The sequence below is a fragment of the Carica papaya genome, chromosome 7, assembly GCF_054855325.1.
Source record: "Carica papaya isolate Zhongbai chromosome 7, ASM5485532v1, whole genome shotgun sequence".
In the NCBI taxonomy this organism is placed as follows: Eukaryota; Viridiplantae; Streptophyta; class Magnoliopsida; order Brassicales; family Caricaceae; genus Carica; species Carica papaya.
Window position 1 is genome coordinate 27895008 of NC_142315.1, and position 23956 is coordinate 27918963.

Here is a 23956-nt window from a genome sequence, read left to right on the forward strand (position 1 = left end):
TATTAAATGCAATCATTTCGGACATTCCAATTTCACATATTTTTTCCATCAAAATCCTCAGTTACACTCGAATATCATTTATAACCTCGAAATATTACCACATAAACTCGAAAGAACATTTATATACTCTCGAACATCATTCATAATCTCGAAATATAATCACGTACACTCTAAAGATCATATATGCACTCAAAATATTATTTCTAAGGTTTTATCGTGCAATGTCATTTATGTTGTCATCGAGGAGAAACAAAATAGATCCCTCCATCGCATGGATAACACACACACAAAATCTCACAATGATCACATTAGTTACGTTTGCTAGATGACCCACACTCACAAACACATATCCACGTCTGAACTAGATTTCAAATTCTATACATGTGCAAGTTCACCATGTCCGCTGAATTACAGCTACACACACACACACTACTCTCCTCGATTCAGACTAAACGAGAAGGTATTCAATGTCCATATCATATTCACTCACATCCTCTCATTTCTAAATTTTTATTTACTTCCCTCTTATTTTATTTTTCTTTTAAATTTTATTTAAATTAATCGTTTCATAACCATAATCATTTTCCTTCTATTTTTATTCATTTTCTTACGTTATTTCTTTTTCTCAACCTTCTGCTTTATTTGTGATTTCTTTTAAATTTAAATTTTATTTCTTATCATTAGTTCAAGTATTTCTCAGTCTTTAATTTTCATGGTCTCCATATCCTCATAAATTTCAAATAAGTTAGAGTTCACTCGTCATAGGTCCGGATTCTGTTCTTAATCGAGAAATCGGGTTAGTATTTATTTTATGTTTAAAACACACACAAAATTTACAATATACATATATAAATTCAAAATTCTAATCTAGATTCAAAATAAAAAATACTTATAACTCCTTTTGCGCAACGACCTTCCTAGATCTGCTTGAACCTTCGTAGATTTGTTTGAACGTCTTGTTTCATGGTACACACACGATACAGATTAATTAATGCAATCTAAATATTAAACAGGGGCTAAATTCAACCTAAATCACGGGTTCCAATGACAACCCGACGGGATGCCCAGCTCACCACATAAGAGTGAGCAATTACTCCATAACGATCTCTGTTTCCAAACCCGAGGGTATCGAGTTCTCGTACCCGAGGAAGACTCCTTGGTTTTTGCGTGGGTGAGCAACTAGGTCGAGCTCGCATGACCAATCTGACACCAACCGCTCGCCTCCATCACCCTAAAACCAAATTAATCACGAAAAACAATTTACCTGCGCCAGTGTGGTGCAATTCAACCTCGGGTTCAACTCCGGATGGTCTTTTTGGTTTCCCACAATTCCCCTTGTTTGCTTCGAAGTTTAGATGACAGATTTCATACCTGCATACCAGTTAGTGCGAAATAGGAAAATGGATTGAAGGAAAAGTAGATGAAAATGATGAAAAGAACGAAAAGGACGAGATTTACCTTATTTTGCTTCGATTTCCATCATCACATGGTACTCCTCAGCCCGATTTCCCTTCCTTCCTCTTCCCTTCAGCTTCAGCTATGCACTCTCTTTCTCTCTCCCTCCCGATTTTGACTATTTCTTTCTCTCCTTTCTTCTTCTCCAGCTGCCCTCTTCCTTTCCTCTCTTTCTCTCTTTCATTCGGCTCTCACTCCTTTCGGCCTCCTCTCAGCTTACCCGTTCGAACTTAGCTCTCTCATCCTCTCTCTCTTTTTCGGCTTCTCTTCTCAAAATGAAGAAGAAACCCTAAAATTTTCTTTAGATACCCGTCTCCCTGGGTCATTGGATCTTGCAAGGCTAGATTTAGGTCGTTTAACTTGAATAAAATCTCAGTCGTTGGATCCCTCAAACGATTCGATTAGGACCATCCATCTTCTAATTTGTTTTTGCCCCATTCCACTTTCATTTCGTTATGCTTTTACCTCTCTTTTTCTTACCTATTTTTAGTTAAATCCTTGAAATTAATAAAAAAAACCCTCAAAATTTTAAAATTCCTTTTATTTAGACCCTAATCCCAATTTAATTATTTGTTTACATCTTTTTAATTTATTTGGGGTTCGAATGTTACAATATCAATGCAAAACATATTGTTGATAAGGATTTTATGTTAATTAGAATATTATATTATTTATAATTTTAATAGTATAATTATATCCTATAGTTAGAGTTCAAATAGAATAAGGATAACTAGTCTATATATATATCTTCTAACTATAAACAAAACAAGGAATGAGAAAATTAAAAGTTTATTTTCTATAAAAATCTTCATGGTATTAGAGCACCAGTAAAAACTGAAGCTACACGTTCGCAGGCATCGGTAAAAATTGAAGCCGCACATTCGCAGGCGTCGGTAAAAAGTGCAGCCGCACCTCTGAAAGCATCGGTAATAATATACAACCACACAACCATAAACGCTGGTAAAAAGTTACAATCGCACATCCTCAAGCACCAGTAAAAAGTTGAAGCCGCATATCCGGAGACGCTGGTAAAAATTTAAGGATCACATCCAAAAATATTAGTAAAAAATTACAACCGCACACCAATGGATGCATGTAAAAAAGGCCATACCGTTACCTTTTTCTGCACACATTCAGAGATCTATCCAGAGAAGACGAGCCAAGCCGACTTTGATCCGTTTTAGAGCCGAGTCTTAGCCATTTTATAACTAAACTTGAGCCGTTTAGAACCGAACCAGATCTGGTTCCATTTTTTTGGCTCCTTGGTGCAGATAGGAGGTCTATTTTTTATTACTGGATATTTTTTCTTCTTATTTTTAGCATTATAAAATGACATAAACAAACAAAGTGAGTGTTACTAGCTTTGATAATCCTTCATTATATATTAGTCCCGTAAAACTTGATAGAACTAATTATCTTACTTGGTCGAGATCTTATTTACTATTCATCAAATCTAGAGGATTGTAGGGTTACATTACTGGTGAGGTAAAAAAATAAGATGTTAGAAATTTAGAATATAATATATGGGACTTTGAGAGCTCATTGGTAATGTCATGGCTCATAAATTCTATATAACCTTATATTACCATAACATATATGTTGTTTAACACTACCAAAAAAATATACAATGCAACATCTCTTACATATTTACAGATAGGTAATGATGACCAAATTTATGAAGTCTGGAATAAAGTTCATGGCACAAAATAAGGAGAGATAACTATTTTTCAATATTTTTCTGAACTAAATGGATTATGGCAAAAGTTAGATTACTATCAAAATTTTCAAGCAGAGTGCAAATGCAGTTAAATTTCAGAAATTGATAGAAAAAGAGCGAATTTATAATTTTTTAGCTGATTTGAACACGAATATGAGCAAATACAGGTCCGAATGCTTGGAAATATCATTTTCCTTCATTAGAACAAACTTATGCTTATGTTCAACAAGAAGAGAGTAGAAGAAATGTCATGTTTCACATTGTACTAGTTTAGAAAGCTGGATTAATTGCTCAGTCTGATCAATCTAGAGATATATGAAAATGTGACTATTGTGACAAGCCAAGACACACTAGGAAAACTTGTTGGAAGTTGCAAGGAAAACCAATTAGAGGTAGGGGAGGAATAAGAGGTGGAACCACAAGAGCTCAAACAAATTTTATTGAAACTAGGGAAACACCTAGTTCACCATCCATTGGAGCCTTTTCAACATAAGAAATCCAAAATTTGAAGCATCTTCTGAGTCAACTTAACTCTCCATCAACTGTTGGCACATCAAATATAGTAAAATCAGGTATTGTTCATTCTATTTCCACTCCTGATAATTGAATCATAGACTCTAAAACTAACAGATACATGACAGGCTCTTCTAAAGAATTCTTAACCTATTCTTCTTATACTGAAGGGGATAATCTTCATATAGCAGATGGGTCATACACTCCCATGTCGGGAACAGATTCCATTAATTGTACTCCTACTATTACACTGTCTTCAGTTTTACATATGTTTAGTTTTTCTAATAATCTTTTATCTATTAGTGTCATAACTAGAGATCTCAACTGTAAAATTGAACTTTTTTCTAATCATTGTATCTTTCAGGATCTTCAAACCGAGAAGAAGATTGACACTAGTAGACTGCAAGATGGCTTATATGTCTCGTATAGACATCTGAACTTAATTGAAAATCAAGCAACCATTGGGAATAAAGAAGTCAATATGGAGATATTATAATGACACTGACGATTGGAACATCATTCCTTATTTGTTTTAGAAAAATTATATCCTAAGTTATTTAAAAGAACTTCTATGGAGTCTTTATTTTGTGATACATGCGAACTTGCTAAACATAAGAGAAGTTCTTATCATTTAAGTAATAATAGAAGTATTGATCCTTTTAAGACTATTCATCATGATGTGTGGGAACCTACTCAGAATACCTCTCTTTCTTGTCATAGATAATTTGTTACTTTTATTGACTGTTGTACTAGATTAACACGAATTTATCTGTTAAAAGCAAAAAGTGATGTATTTCATGTTTTCAATATTTTCACAAAATGATATATACATAGTTTGGCACTAAAGTTAAGATTCTGCGGACTGACAATGGTATAGAATATATAGATAGTGGGTTCCGTGCCTACTTGGAGTCAAATGGAATAATTCATCAAACAAATTGTGCCTATACCAGTGAACAAAATAGAATTGCTGAAAGAAAAAACAAACACATACTAGAGGTAATTCGGTCACTAATGTTCACCATGAATCTACCAAAGAGTTACTGAGGAGATGCAGTTCTCTCAGCTGTCTATCTTATCAGTAGAATATCTTTACAGATCCTAATTTTAAAAGTCCTATGGAAATTTTGCAAGAAAAAAGTTCCTACATTGTTCCCCCAAAAGTGTTTGGATGTGTGTATTTTTGTAACGGCCCCGGAAATTTAAAATGAAATATGTGTATTAAAAATGTCAAATGTGGAAGCGAAGTCAAAATTTCGATTAACATCCCTTACACTAAAACCAAAAACATGCTCAAAATATAAAAGATCAAACTAACTAAAAGAGAGACTCGAAAGTAAAAGCTTTGAATATGACTATGGAGTCTTTAGGCGTCCCCTTCGTCGTCTTCTTGCGGGACGGGCTCGGGAACAATGTCTTCCTGATATAAAATGATTAAATAAGGGATGAGCTACACTAGCCCAGTAAAGACATCACGATATCTCACCGTCACGGAGGTAAAGGTGGGTAGAAAACATAAAAAGACCAATGGAGCATGATTTACAACAAATCCTTTTATTAATAATAAAACCTTTACCATCCACTTACCTCGGTGAAATTCATAAAACAATATACGAAAGCAATAACATTATCATCATCATGAAATCATATAAACTGTATAACATAATATTTATCACGCCTTTTGTAATTCAATCATTTCACAACATATTTTCCTCATTTACCAGCCTACTAGTATCCATGGGGATCCATAGGGGTCCCGCTACCCATTACCCTTAACGCTTGTAATCAGATTCCAGGGCCGTCCCCATACCCCGTCCGGTATGGGCGCCAAAATACATAGGGTCTCCATACCCCGTTCAGTATGAGAGACCACAATCCCGGTAGGGTTCCCTACGGACTCGGTCCGTCCACCATCTCCCAGGATATCTAGTCAGGCTGACCACATTATACAATTATCAATCTACATAATCTTTCATTCTCCTTTTCCTCAGTCAGCATCATCAATTCACATACAAACAAGCAAAACAGTAATTTATGCCAAACAGACAACATACAGCATCGGTATCTCAGTCATTCAACTCATAATCAATAAAACAGTAAAATATGCACACGAAACTATAAAATGAAAACATCAAACATCATACTGCATTTAAAACTGTAAAATAGGTCAAATAACAGTTAACCGACAAACACACTAGACTCGGGCTCCATTAGCGACCTTAAGCAATTTCACACATTCGTTGATTCAAGAAATACCGTTTTATCATTATTGAACTTTAATACCGTGATAGAAAATAGGGTGAGGGGTCCTTACTCGTTTCGGAGTCCGAACACGGCTTCACAGTGCGCCTACAGGCTGTCCCTAATTTTTCCTGAATTTTTTCTGGGGAACTGAAACGCACTACCGGTACTTGCACGTGTTTCAAAAAATCCCAAATTAGGCCCAGGGCCCCTTTTTGGCCAATATCGCAATTCCGGCACGGCGGCTCCGCCGTGCTCCGGCGACGGCGCCTCCGCTTGCGGCGGTGATTCGCCTCGGGTTGAACGTTTTTGGCCGTTTCTGGCTGAATTCGGCCACACTTGCATCGGTCCCTGCGATAAAACAACCCTAGGGCCCTCGGGGGGCCAAAAAATTACGGAAAACCGAAGCTTACCGGCGGCGGTGCTCTCGGGTGCGGCAGCTCTCCGGTGAGGTTCGTGTTTTGGTGATTCGGCTCTGATCAACCTGTAGAGAAAAGAATGGTGATCACGGTGATATAAAAATTGCATCAAACGGAGGCCGGGAAGGGCCTCATCGGAGGCAAAAACCGAGGAGGGGCACGGCGGCGCCGCTGGGTTTCGGCCGTGTTTTCCGGCCGTTTGGCCGGGATTTTAGCTCTGATTTGGCCACATGGGAAATCAGCGTGGAAAAACGAGTCAGGGGTATGAAATTTACCTCGATCGGCGGTCGAAAATCTCCCCGATGCGGCGGCAGGTGGCGGCGGCCGGCTTCTCCGGCGTCTGGTTCGTCTTCTCCGGCGAGGGCAGGCGGCAAGGGTTTTTGTGGTCAGGTGTGAGGGTTCTATTTATACCCTTTTGCCTTTTGATCTCAGCCGTCCATTTTGATTTAATATGGGCCGTCCGTTTTTGATTGAATCTGGGCCGTCCGTGCGATTGCATCTGGGCCGTCCGTGCGCACGCTTGATCTAGGCCGTTCGATTGCGCGTACGCGGATCGCCAACGTGGCCCGTTCCCGGTCGACGTGGTCTTGCCACGTGGCAGGTCCTGGTTGGCCAGGACTACTGACTGGGTCTGCTGACGTGGCTGCTGACGTGACGCTCTTTTTTTTTAACTTAATAAAAATAATTAATAATAAAATAACCAAAATTTCCCAATTTTCCGAGCGTTACAATTTTGTTCATGCTAGTAAACTAGAATCTAGAGCTCTTAAATGTGTATTTGTTGAATATTCTTCTACCCAAAAAGATTATAAGTATTATTATCCACCATTTAGAAAATACTTTGTAACTATGGACGTTACCTTTAGGGAGAATGAGCCTTTCTTTAACTCAAACCCAACACCTCTTTAGGGGGAGAGTGAGAAGGAAGAAGTGATACCTAGTTGGGTAACGATTGAGAATCATATTCAATGGGAGAATTCTATTACAAAAAGTCTTAATCAAGAAAATAATGTTGGATGTCTAGATAAATTAGACTTGAAAAGGTATTCAATAATAGAGAAGTCTGAAAAAGTTATTATGCAGTCTATCCTAAGTCAAGAATCTTCTTTGATTCCAGAAGATACTAGTGAGTTATCTTTCTCTTCTGATTTATCAGATAAACCTATTACTATAAGAAAGAAAATGAGAACTTATACTAAGCACTTTATGTCTAACTTTGTTTCCTATGACTCTCTATCTCCCTCCTATAGAGTCTTTATCTTATCTGTTTCCTCTGTGTCTGTTTAACAGGATTGGAGAGAAGTTCTAAGAGATCCCAAGTGGAAGAAAGCCATGATTGAAGAAATGAGAGCATTGACAAAGAATAAAATATGAAAACTTGTTTCACATCCACATGGAAAGAAGATAGTTGGTTACAAATGGGTGTTCATTGTAAAACACAAAGTAGATAGATTGATCGAAAGGTACAAAGCTAGATTGGTGGCTAAAAGATTTACACATACCTATGGGATTGACTATCAGGAGACATTTGCACTTGTTGCAAATATTAACACAAATAAGATACTTTTGTTTTGCGTAGCTAACCTTGATTGGGATTTACAACAGGTTGATGTAAAAAATGCATTCCTCCATGGAGACTTAGAGAAAGAGGTGTACATGAAAATTTTACATGGATTTGAAGATGAGAGGATGCAAGGAAAAGTTTGTCAATTAAAAAAGCTTTATATGGATTAAAACAGTCTCCAAGAGCATTGTTTAAACGGTTTAGAATAGTTATGATCTCTTTTGGATATCAACAAAGCAATGCAGATAGTACCTTATTTATTAAACATCATGAGGGTAAAGTCACTCTTCTCATTATTTATGTGGATGATATTGTAGTGATTGGAGATGATACAAAAGAGATGGCTCGGTTGAATGAACTTCTTGCTCAAGAGTTTGAAATAAAAGATTTAGAAACATTGCAATACTTCTTTGGGATTGAAGTTATCAGATCCAATAAAAGGATCTTCATTTCTCAAAGGAAGTATATCCTAAACTTATTAGAAGAGACTAGTATGATGGGTTGCAAGCCGGCAGAATCACCTATTGAGAGCAACCATAAATTGTAAGCAGGAAGTGGTACATCAGTTGACTTGGAAAGATACTAGAGACTAGTTAGAAAACTCATTTATCTCTCACATACCAGACCTGATATAGCATATGCAATTAGTCTTGTGACCTAGTAAATGCATGATCCTCGTGAGACTCATTTACATGTTGTCTTCCGCATATTACGATACCTGAAGTCTGCACCAGAAAAATATCTACTCCTTTCTAAACATGGTCACCTTAAAATAGAAGCATTTACAAATGTCGATTGGGCTGGTTCCCTAAATGATAGAAGATCAACTACAGATTACTGCACACTTGTAGGAGGCAACTTAGTCACATAGAAAAGTAAGAAACAAAGTATGGTTGCTCGCTCCAGTACTGAGGCAGAATATAAAGCAATGGCTCAAGGAGTATGTAAAGTACTATGGTTGCAAAAGCTAATGAGGGAGTTAAAATTGCTTAAAAATGAGAAACTATCCACGTTTTGTGACAATAAAGCAGCAATTAACATTACTCATAATTCAGTTTAACATGACATGACAAAAAATATTAAGATTAAGATTGATCGACACTTCATAAAAGAGAAGGTGGTTGGTGGCTGACATTTTCACTAAAGGAGTATGCAACAAATCTCTTCATAACCTGATTTGCAAGTTGGGCATGTGTGATATCTTTGCTCCAACTTGAGGGGGAATGTTGATAAGAATTTTATGTTAAGTATAATATTATATTATTTAGAGTTATAATAGTATAATTATATCCTATAATTAGAGTTCAAATAGAATAAGGATAACTACTCTATATATATAGATATATATCTTTTAACTATAAACAAAACAAGGAATGAAAAAATTAAAAGTTTATTTTCTCTAAAAATCTTCACATATATAGATTTAAGTTGAAACGAACTTACATCACAAAACTAAGGATAGATAAGTCCTCCGAGGTAGGAAATGGTCCGGTGAGTGGAGTTGACTGTAATAATGAGCTAGACAAAAATCATCTTTTTAGACCGCATTAAATCCATTGGCAGCAAGGTATCTATGAACCACACTATATTTTTAATTATTTTCTACATCAAAACTTTCTCGAGAATCAAACAGATAATAGAAAGTCTCGTCATCGCTTTCACTATTCATTTTCGATCTACATGATTTTTTTTTATTTAAATTAATTAAAACTATTCCAAAATAATGTAATTCAGTTATCATATCAAATATCATATGATGTCTAGCGTGAATTAATAATTTATTAGAAGGTAACATATGTAACTAAATTTTACACGTATTATTTGAAATTAATACATCAATTAACGGGAAAATAAATCAAAAATATTTTTAAAACATATGAACTAATTTGATCGAGAATTGACATAAAAACTAATTTAAATAAAAATAAATAACGTACGAATCAAATCGTTATTTTAACTAATTTTTATTTTTATGAACTAGGATGCGATTTTATCTTAAATGATTTTTTTTAATTTTTTTTATGCAATTTTTATTTTTAGCATTATAAAAAAATCCCACTACTTAAATTTGCACTTTAAAAAAAAAAAATCAAAACATGATATAAAATTATAATTCATTTTTATTTCTATATTTTCATATATTTCCCAAATTTCCATTTAATAATTAGAAATTTATTCTTAAAATGGAAAACCTTTTTCATCAACTCAAATCCCCTCTCTCGTATTTGTGGTTTAAAGAACACATGCCTGATTAAATGTTTAATCACCATCGCAAGGGAAATTCTATGATGCCCAACTAATATTTCTTTGAACTTAAATGTATCACGCACACACCATTCTGGTTAGGCAGGACCATCATCCATCCTGGACTTGTCTTCTCCCCTTTCCTCCTAATTGGACATGAATAAGACAGGAGCTGGACCAGACAGCTTATGATTGATTGAACATGACGCAGAGGGTTGGAGCTACTTAGCTGCCTGCAACAAGCTCTGTCCCATGTAGTTCTATATGACACGGTTTGTGCACTTGTTTAGTCCCAGAGCTGCTGCACGTTCCCTCCCCCTCCCACCTACTCAATAATCTTATCAAACTAATAATTTCTTTTCGATAAAAAAAAAAAAAAAAAGAAAGGAGAAAACTTTATAAACCAAAAGGAGGTTTTCTGTAATATCACCCCAGTTAAAAGTTTATAATTTCCAAGCACTTTATAATTATAACAATAAGAATTAGTTACAGTAAATATTTTTCAAAGTTACTTTTTTTTTTTTTCTTTTTCCAGTTTTTTAATGCATGAAAAATTAAATTTTAAATTTTATTAAATTAATAATTTTTAATTATAGTTATAAAAATAGACTTAAAAAATATACTTATGACGGCTAAAAGAATAGTAAGTTGTGTTGCGTATTAAAATTTAACGTGGAGACGCTCTTGACAGGGATGCCAAAATTTCGTGACCTTGGAGGAAACCTACTCTTGGTATTAATGATTATTAATAGTAAAGTTCGAGAAATATGCTACGGAAGGAGAGGAGGGGGGGTTTTAAAGTGCGAGACTCTTGAGTAGATGAGATCGCGTAGCAAAAAATAGTTCACCCACCATTCAATTACTCCCCATCTCTCCTCTTCCTATAAATACAGCCTCGTTGTATAAGCCCCGGCAACAAGAAGAAGAAAATTAACTCATTAAATCCAGAGAGAGAGAGAGAGAGCGAAGAAGAAGAAATGGATCATGAGAAAGCCACAGCCTGTGTTCTTGATGCTTCAACTTATGTGGGTTTTTGGCTTGTCAAAGGACTTTTAAGCAAAGGGTACACAGTTCATGCGGCTGTTCTGAAAAATGGCAAGTTTATTTTTCTTTCTTCTTTTTTTGGGTAGATTTCTATGTGATTCATCTTGTTCGTACCCATCTTATTACTGGTTTTGGGGTTTTTATTGGAGGGTGTTTTTGGAGTTGTACAGGAGAGACAGAGATGGAAGGAAAAATCAGAGACATGGAAATGGAGGAAGAGAGACTTGTGGTGTTCGCCGTTGATGTTTTTGACTACCAGAGCATTCTTCTTGCTCTGAAAGGCTGCAGTGCTGTGTTCTGCTGTTTGGAAAACCAAGATGGGTATGATGTAAGTAAACAAATTGGATTTGGGAAGGGGGTAAAACATATACTTTTGATTAGAATTCTGTTCTTCTCGTTGCAATTAACTTGAATATTAAGGACAGTTTTAAGGTAACTCTCTATTTAGCGATGGTAATTGTCAGGTTTGATAACATTTTACTGTTATTTATTATTAATTTTTGGCTATAATTCTAACAATTAATGAGAAAACTAAGGAGTAATAATCAAGAAGCTTAGAAGATTTAAATAATAATAGAATATAATTAAGTTGTTGATGTTGAGTGCTCTTAACACTATGTTAAAATAGGATAAAATGGTGGATTCAGAAGTTAGAGGAGCAATCAACGTAGTGGAGGCATGTGCACAAACGGAGGGGATAGAGAAGATTGTATTCAGTTCTTCTTTGACTGCTGCAATATGGAGAGAGAATATTGATTTGCAGAAGGATGTGGATGAGAGGTGCTGGAGTGATCAAGATTTTTGCAGGAAGAAAAAGGTTTGGGTTCTCTCTTACTTTTAATATACATAATTAACGTTATGTATGTATGTAATATATATATATATATATGTATATATTTGTATGTTTATGAACTCCTTGATATATAATATGAGGTGGGTATTTTTGTAAATTAATGTTTGGTTATGTCAGCATATATGTAATATATTTGGCCTTATTCTTCCATTAAAAATATGGAGATAGAAGTCAACTGTCTTTTCTTTTGAAATGTCTTATTATAAACATTGTCAATATCTCCATATCTTTTCTGCCTTGGATCATGTATCTGGACTTATTTTTGACCATTCACTGTATGTTCTCGCTAATTGAGTTCTTCATAAGAAAAATACACATGTAACCTTTATTTATTTACATTTTCAGATGCTATTTTTAATATGGACTTGAGTTTTGCAGCTTTAAATTTTTTAAGACTGAAAATTTAATTTTTTACATTTTCAATTTAGGGTTTGAATTCCTATCATCAAAAGCATTTCAAAGTGAAGTTATACTAACTCAAACGCAATATGTTGTATTCTAATTATGCATATTAAGATTTATATAAAAGCTAAAACTAGTAATTGACTAAGAAATGGACCAAACACAGAGAGTAGTATCTGATGGGGTTTACTGACCTTTAATCTTCCGATTCATACTTCCAAACATAACATCTCTGCTTTCTCTGGTTCACAGCTCTGGTATGCTTTGGCTAAGACACTTACTGAGAAGGCTGCTTGGGCTCTATCCATGGATCGAATGCTTAACATGGTGTCTGTCAATGCCGGACTAGTTCTGGGGCCTGGCATTACTCAACAAAATCCTCGACCAACCATGTCTTATCTTAATGGTAAAGCTTCTGCACATCACGCTTCTTTTCATTTTGTTATATACACACACACATGCACAAAACCAAGTCCAGATGTTAGTTTGAAATTTGTTCTCTATATATTGTGTTTGTATAAAATATGTATGTGTGTTAACTTCAGGAGCTGCTCAAATGTATGAAAATGGAGTGCTGGCATATGTTGATGTGAGCTTTTTAGCTGATGTTCACATTCGAGCATTCGAAGATCAGTCTACATCTGGTCGATACTTCTGTTTCAGTCAGATAGTAAATACTCAAGAGGAAGCTGTGAAACTTGCACAAAGTTTGAGCCCTCTCATGTCCTTGCCTACCAGGTATGATTCTATCATTAAGCTGGTTACAAGGGGAAAAGAAAAGGTGAACTATAATTCACTCTCTTTGATTTAATTTCTATCGTAATGATTCAGTCTGTTTGGTTTTTGTCAATTTAACATAAATCATCAGTTTTTAAAGCTATTTTCTACAATTTGAAATTAATAGTTTCATGTAAAAAAAAAGTTAAAACTATAAGACTGAATTCTCACAAGAAAACATTACAAAGATTAAACTTGTTATGAAATCATTAAGGATCTGTAATCATAATCATGAGGACTGAAACTTCATGACTTTGTTGAATGCAGTTATGAGTTGCAAGGAAGTGAAGTGTATGCTGAAAGGTTGAGGACCAAGAAGTTGAACAAGCTAGTTGAAGGCACTCCATGTTAACATACAGACATATATATAATATGGAATGTGTTTATATACACACATATATATATATATATATGTTATTAATAACATTTGGTTGAGACCAAGAGAAGCAATTGAAGCATAATTTAGTCTCTCTTCTTTTTTTCTTTTGTCTTCTTTCGAGTCTCATCTGGGTTTTGCTTCTGTAGTTAATTATTAAGTTTTCAGGACATGAACAATTTAAAAAATGTGAAAAATTTTTATAAGAAAGACAAGAGCTAAATGAACTTGTCCTCTTACCATGGCTTTCTGCTTTCTCAAGAGACATATATACTTTTCTTTAAAGTAAAATGATATTTCTCCTACTCTAACAGAAGCATTTTTATGCAACTATGCTTATTGGCTGCACTTGATTTAATATACATATATATATATATATATATATATATATATATATAGTTCATGAACCTCACAAGTAATTTTTGATGATTTTGGGGATCACAGATTCACAGAAAAGTTTGGTAGGTTAAAAGTATCAAGTAAATATTTGCCGTTTATCATGTGGTAGGTTAAATTCTTAAACAGTAAAAGTTCTGAATCAAATATTATTTTAAAAACTTAAATTAATTTAAAATATTTTATTATTTACATAAAAAAAACATGATTTTAACTCACGTAATTTAGTTTTTTTTTTTAATACCAATTACACCTTATGTAATTTTAGAATTAGACCTTTAAAAAACTGTTTTATATAATAAAAAAAAATACCAATATATATTATATTTCTATTAATAGTTGAATAAAAATTTATATAAAATAACTCTTTTTGGGCAACCAAAAATAATTCAGATATTTACAGTGCAGTGCTGTACAATGTAGTAGCCAAAAAGTTCACCAACTTTCAAGTACCTTTAGACATTCCGCCTTTAAAAACACATTTAAGGTGTTTGTAAATTGAAAGGAGGACAAAGCTTTTGCTTAAATCCAAAAGCCTTTTCATCAGTGAAAAACCCTGTTATGATTAGAAACAAAAATCCATTTAACAACCGTAAAGAGCTAGAACGATATGATTGTATTTTCAGTTAAATTATTAATTCATTCATATCTAATATATGTAATAATAAATAGTATATAAGAAGTATGTGATGAAAAAAATAAATAAATTACTTACTAATATAATTATATTTATGTTTAAATAAATAATCAAATTAAATTTTTATATTTAATAAAATAAATAATAATTTGTGAGAATAAAAATAAAATTAAGTATATTATACGAAGGAATAAAGGAAAAAAAAAGTAACATGTCGGTTATATACTATCGATTCGGTGGTTTTAAAATTCATTTTAAATTTGGTGGTTCGATACAGTTTACTACCATTAGAAGTTGAAACAAACATGATTTTTTTAGTATCATACGTTAAAATCCTATCATTTATCACGATCTAAACAGGGTGTAAATAGATCAAAACCTGAGTTAAAATTCTAAATAGGATGATGAGATGGTAAACAGTTGTCAAGAAAGAGGGTTTTCCAAAAGAATTTGTGAAATCCAGTGTACTTAAAAGTTACCACTGTTATTGTTGTTGTTGTTGTTGCAGCTGGTGCAGGTTAAAATACATTTGTTTCTGAGCCAGAGCTGCAGTTGGCTCCTTTGCCTCCGAAGGGGGTCAAAAACCCATCTGCCCGTAGTAGTATGTTCCATTATGGTTTGCTTGTCTTGAGATTTTATCATCATATAAACTATTCAATGTTCTGCTCATTGTGGCTTGGTCGTATTGCAGTTCAAATCCAATGATCCTTTTTGTGACAATTCAGTATGCAATGACTGGATATTTTGTCATTTTATAGAACTAGTAATTAGGAGATGTTTGAACATATGTAGATTTCTAAACAACAGCACATAAAAAATCAAGGCCAAATAAATCAAAGCTAGATTAAGAGAACAGTCTAATAAGTTAATAATTTTGTGTCTAATGACAAAAAAACTAATGGACGAGACACAAAGTATTGAACTACCACCAAAAAAAACCTGCAGAATTTAAACAAGAATAAGGTTAAACCAAAAGGGCGAAGCTGTAATTTTTCTTTTATTTGTTTCTAATGAATATTCGTGGTTTTATATTTGAGTACATACTTAAAATGAATTCGAAAAAATGATTGTCATTTGTTCCAAATATACCCTAAAACTACACAAACTAGTGTACTAAAGGAGCAGCTAAAACAAAAGCCATTTGCAGAAAGCAAAATGAATGATAATAGAATGAATGATGAGTCTTTGTTCATATGTTATGGGACTAACAGATGTTTTCTCCACTTATGATTGGATCAATGATGTCAGGAAAGTGAAAAAGTGCAGAGATAGAAAGAGAAGTTGATTGCTTATAGTCACGAAAAACATACAAGAAATGGCAAGATAGAACAAGAGAGTTCAGCCGGATACTAATATATTCTCGGTCCCCAGATATGCAAAGAAGAGGTGAGCAATGAGAATATGAAGACACAAAAGAGAATATCGAGGAAGCTCACTGGACCCAAAAAAAAGAAGCTTCATGTTCTTGAGGGCAACCATCCTAGATTTTGTGAATATATGTAAGATAACACTCGGATGAGTCTTGCCAAGAGGTCCATTACCACTGTTTAATTTGAAAGCAGTGAACTGAGTGAAATAGAAATGGTACTGACCAATTTACTATCTGCAACAAGTGCCGACTCCCAACTTGCTGAATCAGGTCAAGTTTAAGACTTCGATTGGTCCTCTACAATATATTTAGGGGAAAAAATTGAAAGGGAATTCTTCTCTTCCCATTCAGATGCTCCCTCAGTCGGCTCATCCAAGTTCTGTGGAATGACAAGATACGCTGAGTAAGAATATTGCAGGATATCAAACAAAGATTTCACAGTAGCACAAGGGTTTCGGCTATGATTCTGATGAATGAAGACGGTATAAGATTAGCTCCAGAAGCAACAAATGCCACTGAACACGAATAGCATGCTTACTAAATCAGAGGACTTCTGAAGACCTCATCACCTCAAATCCTATTGCCTACTACATTACTCAAAGGAACTTCAGAAAATTAATTTTTTTGTCAGTGTTTTCCAGAAGTAACATAAGGTAAAGAAAAAATTATGCCTATTTTACCTTAGCGTTTTAATAAGACTCAATCCCTTACCATGGGAAATATGTTCAGTAATGTATTTTTCATAATCCTATTCTCAAACTGATTCCATCATTCTGGCCCAAAGATTAATCATTTAAGCTTCACTTTCATGTTCCAAAATAACCTGGATGGTTAGTAAACAATTTTCAATTTCAGCACTCACATGCAGTGTGGGTGGAGAATGTTTGCCAAGAGCAAAAACAAATCAAATTGCTAACTTCCAAATTTTGAGTTGCAGCAGTTGTTTTGGCAGAACCCATAGCATTTTTCAAAACAAGGATGACAAGACATCATACTGCTGTACTTTGAAACTGTAAATTCCATGGTGACTCCTTCACATAATCCTCCATAGCAGTCAAAACTGACGATGGTTGCTGCAGTATCATACAAGTCAAGGAAAAAGAAAAGATGAAAGAAAAATTGACCAATGAGAACTGAAAAGGAAATAAAAATAAATGAAAGGATTAAGAAATTATCTATCAAGTCTCTTTATCCACACATCTGAAACATGTTCAATTTTGATTTGCCCCTCTCCCGGCCCAAAATGAAGGATCCTGCACATCTCAAGTAACTTGGATAGTCTCTCTGCTTGCAGCAACCTGGTTCTTGAATGTTTTGGATATAAAATCTGAAATCACATGACTTCATATAGGAAGAAAAAAAAGACCAAAACTGGAAGTACATGAAGAACATAACATACCTGATCCCCTGTCTTTCTATATATTTCTAGTGCCCTGATAGCATCATAGTGCTTCATCCCAAAATACTGTAACAAAAATGTTTTTTAATTGTCCAGATCCTGAAAAGAGAAGTTACTATTAGAAAACAGAAACTTATACCAAAGCTCACCAAGACAACCAAATTAAGAATCCCATCATTAATTGCAGCATATATCTCGACACTTTCAGCTGCAACCTGAAAATAGGAATATCAGGAAGGCTTGAAGCCAAACGGTGCTATTTCTGGTATTAAGGTTTATAAACTTCACTACCATTGATATGGATAATGAATCAAGCTATTGTGTACAGAAACGAAAAAGAGTACATGTCTTTGTGAGCATATATTAAATTTAGTAATGTTACAGACAAAGACACCCACATAATGCACTGTTGTAACACCTTGCAATCAACAAGTTGAAAAAGAAACTGCCGCAGTGCAGATAATTGTTCCAGGAATTCAGGGGTGTCACGTTCCTTTTCTTCTGTTGATAAGGCATGAAAACGTGTTTTAGACCTTATCAGAATGAATGATGAAGTTCCAATAACATAATTGTGGTACATGAATCTATCACTTAGACAGGACACATCAAAATATGGCAGTCGGTGTTACTATTTTGGTTGTTGATACAAAGAACAGTATCCATAATAGGAAAATATAAACTAAGGAAGCGAGTTCCCTCATATTGAAGAAAAAAGAAAGTAAAGCCGAATGAATGGAAATGACTAGAAATTTAAACTTGCATACCAGATGATCTTTTTTCCAAATCATATTTCAATTTGCAGTAACATTCTAAACGCTCTTCAAGATATAACACATATGACAGAACCCATGCAGAATAATCCCAAGCTTGATATCAAAAAATCTTTCTCTAGTCAATGTCTTGTACCATGCAATGCGGATTTATGGCAAATAAGACAGGCTAAAAAACAAAACCTTCTGGACATGAATCATCCTTCAAACGTGACAAGTTAAGCATAAGACCTCTGCTTCTATTGTTGACTAGCTCTTCGGTAAATGTCACATGAGATTCCCCCAATGCGGGTTTATGACAATCAAGATTTTCAATGCGACCTGTGAGTGCTTTAGAGATGAAGCAGACTGAAGAAATTAACAAGACCAATGGAAGAGGAAGTACAAACAAAGACTACAATGAAGAATTAATATGATAATCCATAATAAACGTTCAATGATATTTCATGTTAAAAGTTTTTCATCTGTTAAGTGAATCTCTTTATTTGCTCATGAAACCGTAAAGATTGAAGAATATTAGATTTTTTATGCAAAATCCACAACTAACTTTATAATCCAGGACAAAATAAGGAGAATACCGTGCAGGTATGTGTTTTAGAAAGACATTTGGCAAGAGCAGTTATGCAGTAAGCAACCTCAGCACGAGGTCTTAAAGCTGAAACCGCATCAATGATAGCTGCAACCTTAGATAGTAAATATAAAATAGAAAATTCCCCTTTTAAAATTTTAATCATCTTCCTTTCCCTTGCTTTCCCCCAATTTGGAGGAATAGAAAAAGTCCACCTTAGAGCTGTTTGCAACTTGGTTGTAAGCAGAAATCACAACTCTCACCAACTAAGGACTCTTAAGGACTATACACCACTGCCAACAGAGTATATCCCTTGAGCTTTGAACAAACTCTATCCTCATCAGTTACTTTGGTAGCTATATCATATAAAGTAGCTTGTCTAACTTTATGTGTGTGTGTGTGTGTGTGTGTATCTATGATAATTGAGAAGAACTCCCGCAAGCTTAAATTTCTAAAATACGTTTGATTTACCCTACCTTTTTTATTGCTTCTCAGTTTTTTCAGTCTAATACCACGGAAAACCAATAGCGAAAAAGAACTTCGTGATTATGATATTCAGATTCGCTCAAGTTTTAGCAAATTTAGGAATCATCATGATAGGTCCCAATCAGAAGCCTATTGAATGTGAAAGAAAATTTCTTCTTGTTTGAGTGAGAAAGAACCACAAAATTGTTTACAAATTTCAGATGATTTTTATTGCCGCAAATGAGTACTTAAATACAAAAATTTCTAACTGAATTACTGCTAAACTAGGAAGAAAAATCAAAATAAAAGATAAGCATAAGGATAAGATTGTGGCTGATTCCGGCTAACGGCTAGGCTCCATTTTCTGCACGTTTCTCCTCTTGTTTTGCAGGTTTTGCTTGCTGATTTCTGCACATGTGCTTTTACTCAATCAACATACCTTTTGGTTTTGATAGTGGGATGTTGTGGCCTTTGTGATTTATCATTGCCTCCCCCTTTTTTTAGAACCTTGTCCTCAAGGTTCAGGTTACCAAAGTGTTCTTGAAGTGCTTCAGCATTTTCCCATGTTGCATCTTCTCTTGGGAGCTGTTTCCATTGAACCAAATTTTCCTTTACAATGCAGGAGCCTTGCTTTGTCCAACGGGCATCAAGGATGACATCTGGTTGAAGAATGAGTTCGCCTTCATCTGTCTTTATTGGTAGTGCATCCGGGCTGCTGGGGGCGTCTCCTATTTTCTTTTTGAGCATGGATACATGGAAGACCGAATGAATTCGGGCCTCAGAAGGGAGTTGTAATTTGTATGCAACCGGTCCAATCTTTTGGATGATTTTGTAGGGTCCATAATAACGACAAACCAATTTTTGAATATGCCCGTTTGAATGCTGTTTGTTGCCAGTAGGGTTGTAGCTTAAGAAATACCCAGTCACCTTCCTGAAACTGAACGTCACATCTTTTGGCATTGGAGAACTATTGCATTTGGTTTTGTGTTGTTTATAGGTTGGCTTGAGCTGCCTTAGTGTCTCATCTCTAGTAGTTAACTGAACATCCACTTCATCAACAGAGGTCGCACCTGGTTGGTACTTGGGAATGACTAGTGGTAGGCGGCCAAAAAGAGCCTGAAATGGGGTCACGCCAATAGCTGAGTGATAGGTAGTGTTGTGCCAGAATTCGGCCCATGGAAGCATTGTGCTCCATTTGCGAGGCTGTTGGTGACTAACGCATCGCAAGTATTGTTCTACATACCAGTTGACAACTTTGGACTGCCTATCTGTTTGCGGGTGGTAAGAGGAGCTTATCTTAAGTTGGATTCTTGAAAGCTTGAAGAACTCTTGTCAAAAATGACTGATGAATACTAGATTTTGGTCGCTTCCAAAAATAGATCTAGGTATGTCATGCAATTTTACTACATTATCCACAAACCTCTCTGCTATAGTTTTTGCTGAGAATGGATGAGATAGAGCAAGAAAATGAGCAGACTTACTGAGGCAGTCGACTACCACGAAGATGACAGTTGTCCCATTGGAAGGTGGGAATCCTTCGATAAAATCTATTGTGATATCATCCCATATCTAACACGAAATCGACAGAGGTTGAAGAAAAACTGTAGGGGAGAGGGTTTTCACTTTTTCCCTTTGGCATATATCACAGGCTGAAACATACTGGTAAACTGTGTTGTGCATTGCGGGCCAGTAAAATTGTTAAGCTAGGCGTTTGAAGTCCGGAGCACGCTTGAATGACCTCCCCCTGGAGAGTTATGAAATTCTTGTAATAACTACTGACTAATCTCGGTATCTGGAGGATCAACTACTCGGTTCTTATAGTAGATCAGTTCATTTCTTTCTGTGTACAGTTGTCCTGAGTTTTAGGAGGCGTGTTTCTTGAGTTTTTGCATATAAGGGTGCTCGAGTGCTGCCTTCTAAATGTTGTCCCAGATATTACAGTGGGGAGCAGATAGACTATGCAAGACGGGACTTCCTTTTTTACGAGAGAGGGCATATGCGGCGGAGTTTTCCATCTCCGATTTGTAGAGAATCTCATAGTCACACCCGAAGAGCTTGGACATCCATTTCTGTTATTTTGGGGTAGTGATGCACTGTCCTAGAAGATACTTGAGACTTCTTTGATCTATCTTGATAAAAAATTTATGGCCAAGGAGGTAGGGTCTCCAGAGTCGTATGGCCACGACTATTGCTAACATCTCTTTTGCATAGATAGACCAAGACTGGTTTGATATTCCGAGGGCTCTGCTCATGTAGGCTATGGATTGTCTGTTTTGAGTGAGGACAGCCCCAATTCCTTCTCCTGAAGCATTTGTCTCAATGGTAAATGGTACACTTCAGTTGAGTAAAGCCAATGTAGGGGTGGTGGTTATAGCTTTCTTCAAATTTTTAAATGCTTCTCCTGCCTCTAATGTCCATTCAAACTTTCTTTTTTTTAATAGGCTGATCAGTGGTCGGGCCAGGATCCCATAATTGTACACAAACTTTCTGTAGTACCCGGTTAAGCCCAAGAAGCCTCTGAACTCAGTGGTGTTGCTTGGTGGAGGCCAGTGGATCATAGCCTGAATCTTCTTCTGATCAACTTTTACTCCGGTATGGGTGACAATGTGCCCCAAGTATTCTAACTCTTGCAGCCCAAACTCACATTTCTTTAGCTTGAGAAAGAATTGATTCTGCTTTAAAACTTCTAGTACTTGTCTCACATGATCAATGTGGAGGCCCCAAGTACTTTAAACCAAAACATCGTCAAAAAATACCAAAACAAAGGAATGGACAGAACATGTCGTTCATGAGAGCCTGAAATGTAGAAGGGACATTGCATAGACCGAAGTGCATCACCAAATATTCATAATGGCCACTATAAGTTCGGGAAGGCTGTCTTGTACACATCAGGAGGGTATACTCTGACTTGGTGGTACCCAGCTGTCAGATCAAGTTTGGTAAAAAGGGCAACACCATGTAGCTCGTCAAGCATGTCATCAATGGTTAGGATAGGGAAACGGTCTTTGATGGTGACCGCATTAAGGGCCCCATAATCGGTGCAGAATCGTCAGGTGTCATCTTTCTTCCCTACGAGCAACACCGGGGATGAAAAGGGGCTGGTGCTGTGTTGGATGATCCCGCTTTTAAGCATTTCATCCATCTGTTTCTCTATCTCAGCCTTTTGAAAGTAGGCGTACCAGTATGGTCGGACATTCACCGGTTCAGCCCCTTTGCCGATGTCGATGTGGTGGTCAATCTTCCGGGCAGGTGGTAGTGAATCTGGAGTGCGAAAGAGCATTTCAAATTCATCCAATGAAGCTTGCATGTCTGGCCGGAGCGCTGCCTTTTCTATCTTCCCTGTTTCTGCCAGCATGCAAAGAGCAAAGAGGGAGGGTCGGCGGCTGAGTTCTCTGGCCATGGCGTCGTTGGAGGCTTGTTGAATGGGTTCGGCCGGCAGGCCTTGCAATCGGTGGAGCTGATGATTTCTAGTGAACTCCATCGTTATGGTTTTCCAATCACAGCAAACTGGCCCCAAACTTACCATTCAGTCGGGTCGTCCCCATCAAATGTCAGGAATTCTAGCTTTGCGATTCGGGAATCGAGCAGGGGTCGACTTCCGTCTACTCATTCAGGTGCTTCTTCGTGAGACGTGTATAACTGCCCAGGGCGGTCGGCGTTGTTGCTGCCGGTGCCTTCCCTGTTGAGCATCAGGGACTCTGTAAGCCGTCGGACTGTGTTTTCGAGCTGTAACATTCGGTCGACCAGGCCGACCTCCATTCGGCTGAATTGATCCTGCATTCCGCCCGCGCTTGCTTCCAGGTTTTCTATTCTTTCCTTCTTGGTAGTCATGGCTTTGATACCAGTTAATAGGTTCCAAGCAGATACCTACTGAATGTGAAAGAAAATTTCTTCTCGTTTGGGTGAGAAAGAACTACAAAATTGTTTGCAAATTTCAGATGATTTTCATCGCTGTAAATGAGTACTTAAAATACAAAAATTTCTAATTGAACTACCATTAAACTAAGAAGAAAAATCAAAATAAAAAATAAGCTTAAGGATAAGATTGTGGCTGATTCCGGCTAACAGCTAGGCTCCATTTTCTGCACATTTCTCCTCTTCTTCTGCACTTTGTGGTTTATCACATCATTACCAAGAAGATTCAAATTCTTACGCAATAGCAAGGAAACCAAAATAATGCATATCAAATATGTCCATCAATAGTACTACATCGTCCGATTAGTTTAGCATCGTGAGATTACTGAAACTTGCATTAGGATACCATGGATATATGCGTGTAAGCACATGCATTTTACATACAATATGTATCTGCGTGTGTATGTACATAATGAAGGTATATGATCAGCATAACATGAATTGGATTACCAGCAAGGGAGATCGCCGGCCGCACTAAGCCAAAAAAAATGGTCGGAGATTAAAAAAAAGATCGAGACCTTTAGAACGTGCCGGTATTGTTCTTGGTGACTTCAATCCATTTTCTTAACTCCCTCCTTGAACCTTCCGCCGCTACTCTTTTTATTGCGGCTTAAAACTCTTAGCCACGTGTCAGCCATCGATTCAATGAAATAAGAACAAAAATATAATTAAAAATAATAAAAATTACACAATAATTTTAATTTAAATTAATTTAATGTTTAATTAAAATCAAAAATATTTTCATAATCTTTAATAAATAAAATTAAAATTGATTTAGTTAAATATTAGATGGGTGGGTTATAAATTAATTAATATATGATACTCTAGGGTT

General features: G+C 35.8%; 2 protein-coding genes and 1 long non-coding RNA gene across 13 annotated transcripts; 1 reads left to right on the forward strand and 2 right to left on the reverse strand.

Moving 5' to 3' along the window:
* Positions 1-868: 868 nt before the first annotated feature.
* LOC148253118 (uncharacterized) lies at positions 869-1977 on the reverse strand. Its single transcript, XR_015813086.1, has 2 exons — positions 1459-1977; positions 869-1371 (listed from the first exon to the last, which is right to left on the reverse strand). It is a non-coding gene; the product is annotated as an uncharacterized LOC148253118 (long non-coding RNA).
* An 8867-nt stretch (positions 1978-10844) lies between these two features.
* Positions 10845-13690, forward strand: LOC110806723 (cinnamoyl-CoA reductase-like SNL6). Its single transcript, XM_022031645.2, has 6 exons — positions 10845-11248; positions 11368-11525; positions 11826-12014; positions 12705-12858; positions 12998-13190; positions 13497-13690. Exons 1-6 carry the CDS (start codon positions 11131-11133, stop codon positions 13579-13581), a joined length of 897 nt encoding a protein of 298 aa, XP_021887337.1. The 5' UTR covers positions 10845-11130; the 3' UTR covers positions 13582-13690.
* A 1086-nt stretch (positions 13691-14776) lies between these two features.
* Positions 14777-23933, reverse strand: LOC148253119 (putative clathrin assembly protein At5g35200). Of its 11 annotated transcripts, XM_088207790.1 has the most exons (9): positions 23575-23933; positions 18360-18497; positions 17825-17907; positions 17556-17621; positions 17407-17472; positions 17206-17334; positions 16870-17080; positions 16231-16386; positions 14777-16118 (listed from the first exon to the last, which is right to left on the reverse strand). In XM_088207790.1, exons 2-7 carry the CDS (start codon positions 18400-18402, stop codon positions 16997-16999), a joined length of 471 nt encoding a protein of 156 aa, XP_088063916.1. In that variant the 5' UTR covers positions 18403-18497; positions 23575-23933; the 3' UTR covers positions 14777-16118; positions 16231-16386; positions 16870-16996. The 11 variants fall into 11 exon arrangements, 4 of the variants coding, with proteins under 4 accessions (XP_088063916.1, XP_088063914.1, XP_088063915.1 ...); XM_088207788.1 differs by having other exon boundaries at positions 14778-16386; XM_088207789.1 differs by having other exon boundaries at positions 14778-16386; positions 18360-18506.
* Positions 23934-23956: the final 23 nt, after the last annotated feature.